Source organism: Prorops nasuta, unplaced genomic scaffold (genome assembly GCF_024137725.1).
Source record: "Prorops nasuta isolate Cenicafe-Biocafe unplaced genomic scaffold, Cenicafe_Pnas_1.2 PNAS00035, whole genome shotgun sequence".
NCBI lineage: Eukaryota > Metazoa > Arthropoda > Insecta > Hymenoptera > Bethylidae > Prorops > Prorops nasuta.
Window position 1 is genome coordinate 963,132 of NW_027116832.1, and position 12,483 is coordinate 975,614.

At 34.6% G+C, this 12,483-nt stretch overlaps 2 protein-coding genes across 7 annotated transcripts in view; one reads left to right on the top strand and one right to left on the bottom strand.

The window, feature by feature from the left end:
- The first annotated feature begins 891 nt into the window (after positions 1–891).
- Positions 892–1,224, top strand: LOC136783714 (protein Asterix). Its single transcript, XM_066743970.1, has one exon. It carries the CDS (start codon positions 892–894, stop codon positions 1,222–1,224), a length of 333 nt encoding a protein of 110 aa, XP_066600067.1.
- Positions 1,225–1,580: 356 nt separating this feature from the next.
- Positions 1,581–12,483, bottom strand: part of inaE (inactivation no afterpotential E) — a 94,632-nt gene continuing 83,729 nt past the window's right edge. For 5 of the 6 annotated variants that reach the window (XM_066744114.1, XM_066744113.1, XM_066744119.1 and 2 more), the window contains 3 exons: positions 10,527–10,871; positions 10,185–10,359; positions 1,581–2,664 (listed from right to left, as the gene is read on the bottom strand). In XM_066744114.1, the coding sequence (XP_066600211.1) occupies positions 2,386–2,664; positions 10,185–10,359; positions 10,527–10,871 (799 nt within the window). In that variant the 3' untranslated portion in view covers positions 1,581–2,385. The remainder of the gene's footprint in view (positions 2,665–10,184; positions 10,360–10,526; positions 10,872–12,483) is intronic. The other variant, XM_066744116.1, reaches the window with a different exon arrangement.

The following is a 12,483-nucleotide window of genomic DNA, read 5'->3' on the forward strand; positions in this document are numbered from 1 at the left end:
TTCCTCTTTATAGGCTGAAAATTACATCCGATCTCTTCCTTTTTATACTTGATAAATAATATTATATATATGCACCATATTTGCATTATTTTCCATTCCATTTTTCGACATCCCTACGTTTCCAACATAAATAATATGCTTTCTGGATAATACTTTTACTACGTCTAAAACGTCATCTTCGTATTTGTCGATGTCGCGTTTCGTCTGCTGTTGACGCTGTTGTCTTTAAATTTTTGCTATAAGATAGTATAGAGGAGTTGAGATGGACATGAATCAATTTTGCGAGAAGCATTTTTGCTACAAGATAGTATAGGGAAGCAGAAACTATACCTGTACATGATTCAGTTTTGAACAGTGTATGTAGACTCGCAGCGTCGCAGCCTCTTTAGTTGCGCTGAATATCGGCTGGACGTATCAGCTACTCAGCAAAGCTAACTTCAGTTAGACGATTTAATTTCGCTGAATGTCGGTTGGACGTACCAGCTGCTCAACTATGCTAACTAGACTCAGCCTTTATGGTTGCGCTAAATGTCGGTTGAACAAACCGTTTGCTTAGCGATGCTAGCTTGATTTAGCCGCTTAGTTGCGCTAGGTGTCGGTTGAACGCACCCAATAACGGAACACGGCTATAGTCAATTCTCGCCAACAAACTATACAGCGTAGTATCTTTCAACATGGCGGACTTGGCAACGCCAGGTCATCTGCTATATAATTCAGTCATAGTGACTGGCCTTAAATTATCAATCGAAACGTAAACAATACTTGTCGTGCGATATAATTTAGTCAATTTTTAAAGCAAATAGCCGAAAGTTCAAGTAAGTTGTTAAAAAAATTATATTCATAGTTAATTAAACTTGGAATTGATATTGACTTAACCTAACCTATTAGAGAATGAATAGTTCATCAGATCCACGTCGACCTGACAGAGAAGTAAGATTTAAACCATCAGTAACTAGTACACAAGCTCAGCCAGGAGATGATCTCACTCCAGATTATATGAACATATTGGGAATGATATTCAGTATGTGTGGTTTGATGATGAGACTTAAGTGGTGCGCTTGGGTAGCTCTTTACTGCTCCTGCATTAGTTTTGCCAATTCAAGGGTTAGTGACGATACCAAACAAATACTGAGTAGCTTCATGTTGTCGATATCTGCTGTCGTAATGTCTTATTTACAAAATCCTCAGCCTATGACTCCTCCATGGGCTACTGCCATACAATGAGCTAAGAAATGATTTTTATGTAATACATCAAGAAATGGGTTTATAAAACTTATTGGCTGTGTTTCCATTGAGAGGTCAGACTTGGATCACAATTAAAGTTTCAAGTATACACCCTTTCAAAGAAGAATTTGCATAGATTTATTTTGGAGGGATGCTATTTCTACTCTGACTCTAATCTGATTTTAATTTCTTGATGGAAACATGGTCATCTTCCCTCCTAATGGTAAGAACAAATGAATTTGTAAATACAATCATTCAATTTGTAACTTTCTAAATAATACAATTTCCATAATTTGTAATTTACATATTAATTATCATGAATAAAACTGAAGAATAAAAAATTTATAGCATTTGTTTTCATTACTTTATTTATTATAAATTAGTATGTTTTATTACATCAAAATCAACTCTTATATTCTTTCTACAGATATTCTACAATTTTCACTTAAACTAATTCAGAATATTCTTACTAAATCCACAGTATCAAGTAAAATATTTTCTACTTTGTTAAAAACTATTTTCCTTGCCACTGTACATTATAATGTTAAGTGCATTTTTCCTATTATTTTACATAAATACAATTTCCTAAAAGTGTTAATCTTTAGAATTAGTAGTTGAGATAATAATTTATACATATTTACCATTTCTCACCCACACTCTTTGGTTTTAGTAACATCCTGCTTCAATCATTGTATTCTCATCTTAGTAATAATTTATTTCCACGTCACAAGGATAATAAATTAAAATAAATAAGCTCCTAATAAATAAAACAAATTCTAGATATTAACATGAGAAAATGCAAAAATAAAATATACAATATTATCTTTTTTTATTAAAGAATTATTGACGCTGCATAGGCCAAATTGTTTGAGAGTATGTAAAAACTCTATCTGATTGATATAACAAAAGCTAAAAATTGGTGTAAGATCAAAAAGAATTCGCAAAGTTATTGCTATGTATTTAACATCTCTTGGCACATTCTTTATAAACTATGACTAGACTTTATATAGTAATATTCGATAAAGTGGTAAAAACCAAATATATATATATATATATGCTAGAGTAATGTATCACAACGCATTGTGTACCTTTGATCTCTTTGAATCTAACTTGGTTCTTTGTATTAAATTTGTAATTTTATGCATGATTTCATTGCAATTGTTATACACTACTCTCCCCTCGACCCACCATTGTGATAGGATAGACGTATTTCTTACGCTTGGAGCTGAAAAATGGCGAGCTATGCTGGGCATGCGTGGGCGTTGGGGATAGACCGCGAAGAAGAGGCAGCGAAGCGTCGCCGCTCAATCCTGTTGAATCGAATTTCTTCTTCCATTCGGCTCCCAGGTCGGTGGCTGGTGCCATCAAACCTTTACATTCTGGCGAACTTCTTACGCTAAGAAATACGTCGTTGCTACCATCTCGTTGTCCGCTGGGGCCCTAAATATCAAAATTATTTTTCATTACATCCTATTTTGTTTTTTTTTATAGATATACAAGATTCACCGTTTGAGAAATACCCCAGAATATAGACATAGAAAGATGCTTATCTGCATAATTATAATAGATATGAAATTCCTCTTTCAAATTGCATTTAGAAAGGTTTCAATTTCAAAACATAAATCTCTAATAATTAGAAAGATTATGGGTGGACCTTTATACATATACAGTGTCTGAAATATCTGGAAACAGTCAAGTAGACCGAAATCGAAATATTTTAGATAAAACATCGTGACGATTTATTTAATATTTGTATGAACCTACCAGATTCTGATACTGGTTTAATCTTATATGGGTATATTTATACAGAATTTTCCTCTAACTGTGGCATCTAGACGATTTAATGTTATTTGATTACATTACTTAATATTATAATATTTGGATATTTACATGGAAGTTAGACTTTTAAATACATAATTCTTTTAATTGCTTCATAGAATTTACCAGGACACGATATTAATATTTTATTTAATTTTAATAGTGATAGAAGAAACTTTTAAATTTGAAATAATGAATGTATAGTGTGTACCATCGAAGGTACACTGGAGCATAAAAACATATTTACATATTTCCGAAAATACAACGAATATTCGTTTTTTTATGAAAATTCCTCTGAATGCAAATATAGGTAGGAGCTTCAAAAAAGTCGTGGGGAAAAATTGATGTTCCTTATTGATTTATAGGGACAAGTGAGAGTTTTTATACCTATGCTTGATACGTTTGTAGTGGTGCACTTTATATTAGTGATTGTACGTGTGTATGCAATCAGTCGTGTACATTAACTCAGCATAAGGCACGTATGTATGTACATACACACATATATATATATATATAATTTTAAAATAAGTTTTCTCATAAATGCTTGATGCAGTTGATACATTAACCCTTTTCGGCCCAAATGACCACTTTTTTGGCACGTTTTTCAAGCTTGAAAATATTGTTGAAAAAAAATGTTTGTAAATTAATGAACACGTGTTTTCAATGTATTTTTTTGCGCTCTTTCCGATGATTTTATTCAAATTTGTGTAAAAATTCATTTAAAAAAGTTATAAACTAATTTTTACCAAAAAACGCCAAATTTTCTGCGTTGTACTTTCTAAAATGAATATTTACTTAGAGAAAACTGTCTGGGGATGGATTTCCACACACATATATCGTGGCAGGAATGTCTAACCTTTCAGAATGTATTTTTTTTGCTAAAATTCAAGATGGTGGCCCCAAAATGGCGTCCGAAAAGCGAAATTTAATATTAAAGCTTCAAAAATTTTTAGGTTACAATATATCAACTTTAAGAAAAATTGTTACAGAATAAAATGTGTGTATAATTAACCTAAAAATGCGTCAGAATTTTTTCAGCAGTTTCGGAGACATTTTTAATTTATTTTTTATTCAAGTTATTAACAAAATCGCCATTTGAGTCATGAACGCCTCAAATCTTCGTGAAAATTAGTATATACTGGTTTTTGAGGTTGCTGATTATAAATCCGTGGTCAAAAAATTAAAATGGCGAATTTAATGTAGCCGATTAGATGCTACGTTAAATTCGCCATATTAATTTTTTGACCACGAACTTATAATCAGTAACCTCAAAAACCAGTATATACTAATTTTCACGAAGATTTGAGGCGTTCATGACTCAAATGGCGATTTTGTTAATAACTTGAATAAAAAATAAATTAAAAAATTCTCCGAAACTGCTGAAAAAATTCTGACGCATTTTTAGGTTAATTATACACACATTTTATTCTGTAACAATTTTTCTTAAAGTTGATGTATTGTAACCTAAAAATTTTTGAAACTTTAATATTAAATTTCGCTTTTCGGCCGCCATTTTGGGGCCACCATCTTGAATTTTAGCAAAAAAAAAATACATTCTGAAAGGTTAGACATTCCTGCCACGATATATGTTTGTGAAAATCCATCCCCAGACAGTTTTTTCTAAGTAAATATTCATTTTAGAAAGTACAACGCAGAAAATTTTGCGTTTTTTGGTAAAAATTAATTTATAACTTTTTTAAATGAATTTTTACACAAATTTGAATAAAATCATCGGAAAGAGCGCAAAAAAATACATCGAAAACATGTGTTCATTAATTTACAAACATTTTTTTCAACAATATTTTCAAGCTTGAAAAACGTGCCAAAAAAGTGGTCATCTGGGCCGAAAAGGGTTAATATAGTGTTTTGGAAAGCGTTTGAAAAAAAAATTGTTTTCATTTATAAATATCGAGGTGACTTTCACATGCTCTCTGAGCTTTCTCCCAAGTTTACACCAGTGTTTTAGTAGATGATAAATTTTAAACAATAATAAAAATATGTCTTGAACAATTTTTATCTGAAATGTCTAGTTTTCGAAATATTTTACCGTTTCCAGTTTTCGGATTTCTATATAACAGTTCTTTAGTATAGCAACATAAACATTAAAACTAGTAAAAATATATGAGGATTCCACCAATTCGGGAACTGGTTTACCGACGCACATCCTAGATTTTTTTGATATTCTCAGATCTTGTACTCTTTGGCTGGTATTCATAGTCGTTACTTATATTTAAGACCGACTTAAACATAGGTTATTTTTTTCTATTACTGTTAGGTGAAAAAGGACAATCGATACTTTAAGTCAGACTTAAATATAAGTAACGACTATGAATACCGGCCTTTATCGAAAAATGATTCGATCTTTAATTTTTTTCAGAATTTTTTATCCATTATTTATGACGTGGTTATATTGGAAAGTTTTTAATTTTAAGTACGTCCTATCTTTCAATTAATTTTCTATACTATTTCAAATAACTTAATAAAATTTTCACAAATGATTTCCATGTAAAAAAATCTCACCTTTCCAGTGGAATAATTGTTCTTCTAGTAACATCGCTTTATACCGAAGAAATTAGCCTCTGTAGCCAACATTATGGAACGAAAAACGAGAGAGAATTGTCCAGCGCTATTTTTCGACCGAATTCAATGTTTTTTGGCTTGTTGGAATCGTTAGGACTCGCACCGTGTTATAAATAAAGCCGTATTTAAAAAAAACGTAAAAAAAATAAAATTGTTTAAAAATTTGCATTAACGGGATCCCTCACGCGTGCTTTACCGACAGTACAAGTTAATAAACAATTCGTATAACAAAAGTTAAATGCGAAGCAAATTGCAAAAACGGGCTTCTTTATGACAAGGTTCCAATTCTAACGAGTCAATCGAGCTTTAAAAACTCAAATCGGATGAAGAATAACGCTGTACCACTGTCCCGCGTTCTTCAAGTGGAAATTACCAAGAGTAACCTCTCTTCAAAAACGCGGCACAATGGTACAGCGTTATTTTTCAACTAATTTGAGTGATTTTAAGTTCGTTTCACTCGTTAGGACTGGCACATTGTCCTACAAAGGCACGATTGTTCAATTTGCCTCGCATTTGAATTTTATTAAACTAATTGTTTATTGACTTGTACTGTCGGTAAAGTACGCGTGAGGGATCCCGTTAATAATATTTAAACGCAAAACAAATTGAAAAATCGGGCTTCTTTATGACGAGGTGCCAGACCTAACGATTCCAACAAGCCCAGAAACATTGAAATCGGTTGAGAAATAGAGCCGTACCATTGTCCCGCGTTTCTGAGGTGGACGAAAAGCAAAAATTTTTAGGAAGGAAGCTAAGCTTCTTCCCCTCTCGCGACTCACGCTAACGTATTCCCCCACTCTAGCATCGAAACTTACTGCAAAGCTTTCCTCTCATATTTACGCTATTCCCCTATCTGTAGCTATACACATATAAATACTGCTAAAACAGGGCGCGTTGACGGAGACGCTATCAATGCTACTGCGCACACACACATTTCAGTCATTTTTCTATGCGCAGTAGTGTCAAATAGCGTTAACGGGATCCCTCACGCGTGCTTTACCGACAGTACAAGTCAATGAACAATTCGTTTAATAAAAGTCAAATGCGAAGCAAATTCCAAAAACGGGCTTCTTTATGACAAGGTGCCAATTCTAACGAGTCAATCGAGCTTAAAAAAACTCAAATCGGATGAAGAATAACGCTGTACCACTGTCCCGCGTTCTTGAAGTGGAAATAACCAAAAGTAACCTCTCTTCAAGAACGCGGCACAATGGTACAGCGTTATTTTTCAACTAATTTGAGTGTTTTTAAGTTCGTTTGACTCGTTAGGACTGGCACATTATCCAACAAACGCCCGATTGTTCAATTTGCTTCGCATTTGAATTTTATTAAACTAATTGTTTATTGACTTTAACTGTCGTTAAAGTAGGCGTGAGGGATCCCGTTAATAGCATCTCCGTGAACGCGTCCATAATGTTGAGAACATTTCATCTTGCCGATATAATGAAATTGCTAAAAATGCAATTATCATTTTGAAATAAAATTGTAGAAAAGGGGATTTCCTAATGCTTGAAATTTAGGGCATACGGCGAAACGCGGGACAATGGTACAGTCGTATTTTTCAACAGAATTTGATGAGACTAGTAATAATTAAAGACATTCTTCATGTAGATTGTCCTAAAGAGCTCGCATTTTCGATAAAGCTTATAGTTTTTCAGCTATGAACGTTTGAAGTTGCACGGCACACAAATACATATTTCTTCTCTCGCGTAGATCAGCTGTTGCGCACGTCCATCTTCAATCGCTCATAACTGGAAAACTATAAGCTTTATCGAAAATTCGAGCTCTTTAGGACAATCTACATGAAGAATGGCTTTAGTTATGACTAGTCTCATGAAATTCTATTGAGAAATACGCCTGTACTATTGTCCCGCGTTTTACCGTAATTTCAGGTCTTCAAGCGTCACTGACTCGTTCATTCTGCTATTTATTTCGGAACAAATAAAAGTACGATTGCACATTGAGAAATTACATTAGAAGCTCTCGATAATGTACATGCTGCTATGAGTATTTCTTAATCTTATGAAGCTTGTCGTAGAAGGTGCAATGCAATAAATTTAGAAGGGCAATTTCGCGATTGAAAATAAGACCCACGTACATACATGGTAAACGCTGTGTTTTTGTTTACAGTACACTCCACGAGTCACTAACACAGTCGCACCCGTATGTATGTAGGCCTACTATGCTGGTTTACATACGCTGGACAAGGCAACAAGCTGCAGAGGGGAGATGGGAGGCCAACTTTATATACTCCGAGTATGCATCTTGTTACAGTTTGCATTATAATGACCAAAAGATGCGTTGCAAAATTATGAAAATATTATAAAAGCGTCTCCCATTTTCATGCTCTATTCAATGATGCTACCCAAGTTGTTGGTGCATTTTTACTTTGCTCGAAAGAAATAGCAGAATGAACGAGTCAGTGACGCTTGAAGACCTGAAATTACGGCAAAACGCGGGACAATGGTACAGGCGTATTTCTCAATAGAATTTGATGAGACTAGTCATAACTAAAGTCATTCTTCATGTAAATTGTCCTAAAGAGCTCGCATTTTTGATAAAGCTTATAGTTTTCCAGTTATGAGCGATTGAAGATGGACGTGAGCAACAGCTGATCTACGCGAGAGAAGAAATATGTATTTGTGCGCCGTGCAAGTTCAATCGTTCAAAGCTGAAAAACTATAAGCTTTATCGAAAATGCGAGCTCTTTAGGACAATCTACATGAAGAATGGCTTTAATTATTACTAGTCTCATCAAATTCTGTTGAAAAATACGACTGTACCATTGTCCCGCGTTTCGCCGTATGCCCTAAATTTCAAGCATTACGAAATCTCCTTTTCTACAATTTTATTTCAAAATGATAATTGCATTTTTAGCAATTTCATTATATTGGCGAAATGAAATGTTCTCAACATTATTTTAGCGGTATTTATATATGTATAGTTACAGATAGGGGAATATCGTAAATATGAGAGGAAAGCTTCGTAGTAAGTTTCGATGCTGGAGTGGGGAAACACGTTAGCGTGAGCCCCGAGAGGGGAGGAAGCCTAGTTTCCTTCCTAAAAATTTTTGCTTTTCGTCCACCTCAGAAACGCGGGACAATGGTATGGCTCTATTTCTCAACCGATTTCAATGTTTTTGGGTTTGTTGGAATCGTTAGGTCTGGCACCTCGTCAAAAAGAAGCCCGATTTTTCAATTTGTTTTGCGTTTAAATATTATTAATGCGAATTTTTAAACAATTATATTTTTTTACGTTTTTTGGAAAATACGGCTTTATATATGACAAGGTGCGAGTCCTAATGAATCCAACAAGCCCAAAATCATTAAAATCGGTCGAAAAATAACGCTGGACAATTCTCCCTCGTTTTTCGTTCCGTAATGTTGGCTACAGAAGGCTATTTTCAGGAAATTTGTATTTTTTTTTTTTTTTGGTAGTATTTTTTTCGTAAAGTAGAGAAACTTTCACATGGAACCTGTAACTTTCAAAATGGGATTCCTATTAAAACTCGTTGAATCGATAATAATAAAAAAGAAATAATAAATAATTTACCGCAAGTATTATGGACTATCTCGATTCTTGGGGACTTTTTTTCCAAGTATGACACTAGAGCCTGTAATATTTATTCGAAATGACTTAATTTTATTACTGTAAGTTCCGGTGGCTTTGCGTAAAAGTCGAGATTACGTAGGAGTACCAACCTAAATTTTTGTTCCCCAACCCTAAATATATTCTTGTTTTGAAAGTTTAAAGTTTAAAATTTGTAGGTTTGAGGTTGATTTAAAAATAAAAAATGATATACAGAGAAGAAAAACCACATTGGGGGAGCTATTACTGCAATTAAAAAAATTTAAATTGGTACTCCTACGTAATCCCGATTTTTACGCCAAGACACCTGCTCTTACAGTAATAAAATTAAGTCATTTCGAATAAATATTACAGGCTCTAGTGTCATACTTGGAAAAAAAGTCCCTGAGGATCGAGATAGTCCATAATACTTGCGGTAAACTATTTATTATTTCTTTTTTTTTATTATTATCGATTCGACGAGTTTTAATAGAAATCCCGTTTTGAAAATTACAGGTTCCATGTGAAATTTTCTCAACTTTATGAAAAAATTACTACCAAAAAAGAAAAAAATACGCATTTCCTGAAAAATTGATTTTTATACTTTAAACGCTAATTTCTTCGGTATAAAGTGATGTTACTAGAAAATCAATTATTCCACTGGAAAGGTGAGATTTTTCTACATGGAAATCATGTGTAAACAAAATTTATTAAGTTATTTGAAAAAGTATAGAAAATTAATTAAAAGATAGGACGTACTTAAAATTAAAAACTTTCCAATATAACAACGTCGTAAATAATGGATAAAAAATTCTGAAAAAAATTAGAGAATCATCTTTCGATAAATAGTACAAGATCTGAGAATATCAAAAAAATCTGGGATGTGCGTCGGTAAACCAGTTCCCCAATTGGTGGAATTGCTCATATATAATACTTAAAACGTTCTTCAGCAAACTTTACAGCAATTTCATAAATAATTGCAATTATCTGTGTACCTTGGCTCCATAAAAATCATGACTAGAGCCATTTGTATCAATGTCCTCTTCTGGAAAGTCTATTTGTACACGATGCGAGCTATGAGAAGCTCGTGATGAATGCGACGAAGTATTTGTCGGTGAATTTTCCGATAAATCATCTCTGCAGCATGCTGCGGTGCAAACCCTGTGTTCCCTAAAATTAAATTATAATTTTGTTTATATAGTGTTTTTCTGCATGAAGTACATCCTTACTGAGTAAGGTCGATTATACATATATACAGATTCTAAACAATCTATATAATCCAAATTGCATTTCCATATAAAAGGCAGTTTACCTCTAAAGGTAAATAAATATTATACCTTCTGATAACAACGGAGTCACGACGTCTTGGTACCGGCGGCGGAAGACCACCAGCTGCCAAGCTTTTGGCGCTTTCGTAGCTCATCTCGCTGTTTCCACTGCTATTACTAGCAGCACCATCCTCCCTATAGAAATAATTCTTTGCCGAAAGCATCATCTCGAAGTGGAGGTTGTTCTTCAGATCGTCCGCCGCCGTCGACAAGTTTCCCGAGATTTTCGGAGTTCTCCTCATTGGTCGTGGTGGAGGCACCGGTGATGGAGGGTTGCTCGAAGCCTCTGACAGTGTCTCCGGTGTTGCTAGTGGCGCCATTCGCGGTGATGCTTCCCAATCCATTCGATTTAACCTAAAAATTCAATTCATTATAAAGAAAAGAAGCCTCAAACAGTTAAAGGCATCCCTCATACCGACATTACAGACCGATGTTTATACAATATGTATACATAAAATTATGCCACATGTTATTCAGCGTTTTCAATCTGTAATATCGATATAAGGGATTCCGTTAAATCTTGGGTTTTTATCGAGTAAACACTTTAAGTGGTATATCGTTAAATTATGGATCAGTTTTATATCCGTTGATACACTTTACAATAAATGTTTTTGTTACCCACAACTAACACAAAAAGAATTTAATGCATATGGTGCACGTGAGCTAGAATAATATCCAATGTATGCTCAAAAACCTCGCGTGGTTATATATTAAATAATTAAGTCTGATCTTGAAATTGGCAAACTATTAATTTCTTGAAAATATAATAACACTAATAATAGTAATTGCTACCAGTTTCAAAATCACACCGCATTAACAATGATCAATTTATGACCTTTATGTCGTATCACTTGAAATTTCATCAAAATAGAATCCTTTCGCTGTACCGATCAAGGAATATAATTTTATAGCTTGAAATGACAATTCAAGCTTGACTATAACCATTTTATAACTTTTTTTATTGTTGCATTTAGTATCTCCTAAATTATTTTTTAATCAAATTTTTTATGAAAGCTCTTGAGAGATAACATTCAGAATTAGAGAGAGGCAGTCCCTTGGATGTTACAGAAAGCAAGAAGATTCAAGTGATACTTCATAAATAAGGTGAGAGCTCGGCGAGAATGTAAATATGAGCTACTAGGCAAGTGATAGTGAACGAGTGCATGGAATGATGAATATAACGAAAAAACATGGCGAAAGGATCCGTCTGAATCGTTGACATTCGACGCCCCAGCTTTAGCAACAGGGTCGTTAAGGCCAGAGTAAAACAGCATAAGACACAAGGGAGAAATATTTTTTCACTTGAACCGCCATATTTGCCCTCTCGGCGACTTCTCCACGGAGCGTGTGATAAATCGTGGATAGAAAAATCAGCACATCCGGAGGATCGTTAAGAAAGAGTTTCTTTTCGTCGCATTCTTACAGTTTGTAGTACTCGGCCCTGGGAGTTTGTAGGAGCTCGGAGGCGAGACTGATGTATTCCCAGGGGATGCCCCTGGAGTCCACGCTGAGCTCCCTGCTGGCCTGGGGAATTTCGATACAAGGGCTCTGCAAGGACGTGAAGCTGGTCTCCAGACAAAGCCGATGTGGCGGTGTGCCTGTCATGGAGCTGTTTTTTCCAGGACTTCCTGGTGACAGTAGAGCCCTTGTCTCGTGTTCCTCGTGGGCCTCGATGGTCTCTCGGGTCTCTGAAGCCTCCGATGAACCATGGCCGGAGGCTAATCGCTGTGGTTTTGCTGGTCCCAGGGTCGTCAAAACCTGGCATACCCATACGTTTCACTTTCCAATATGCCCACTTTTCACGTTACCTCTTTATTTATTTTACATTAGGATAACTCGGAATCTTAGTGCTTGAAATGGAGAACTTGTGCATTGGAACACCACAAATATACTTCCTGAGAGTATCAGAAGTGATATTACTGTGTTGCTATAATGTTATACTAATATGATAAGTTTGCATTACTTT

Coding starts and splice junctions, on each gene's coding strand:
- LOC136783714 (XM_066743970.1), top strand. CDS start 892: ATGAATAGTTCATCAGATCCACGTCGACCTGACAGAGAAGTAAGATTT.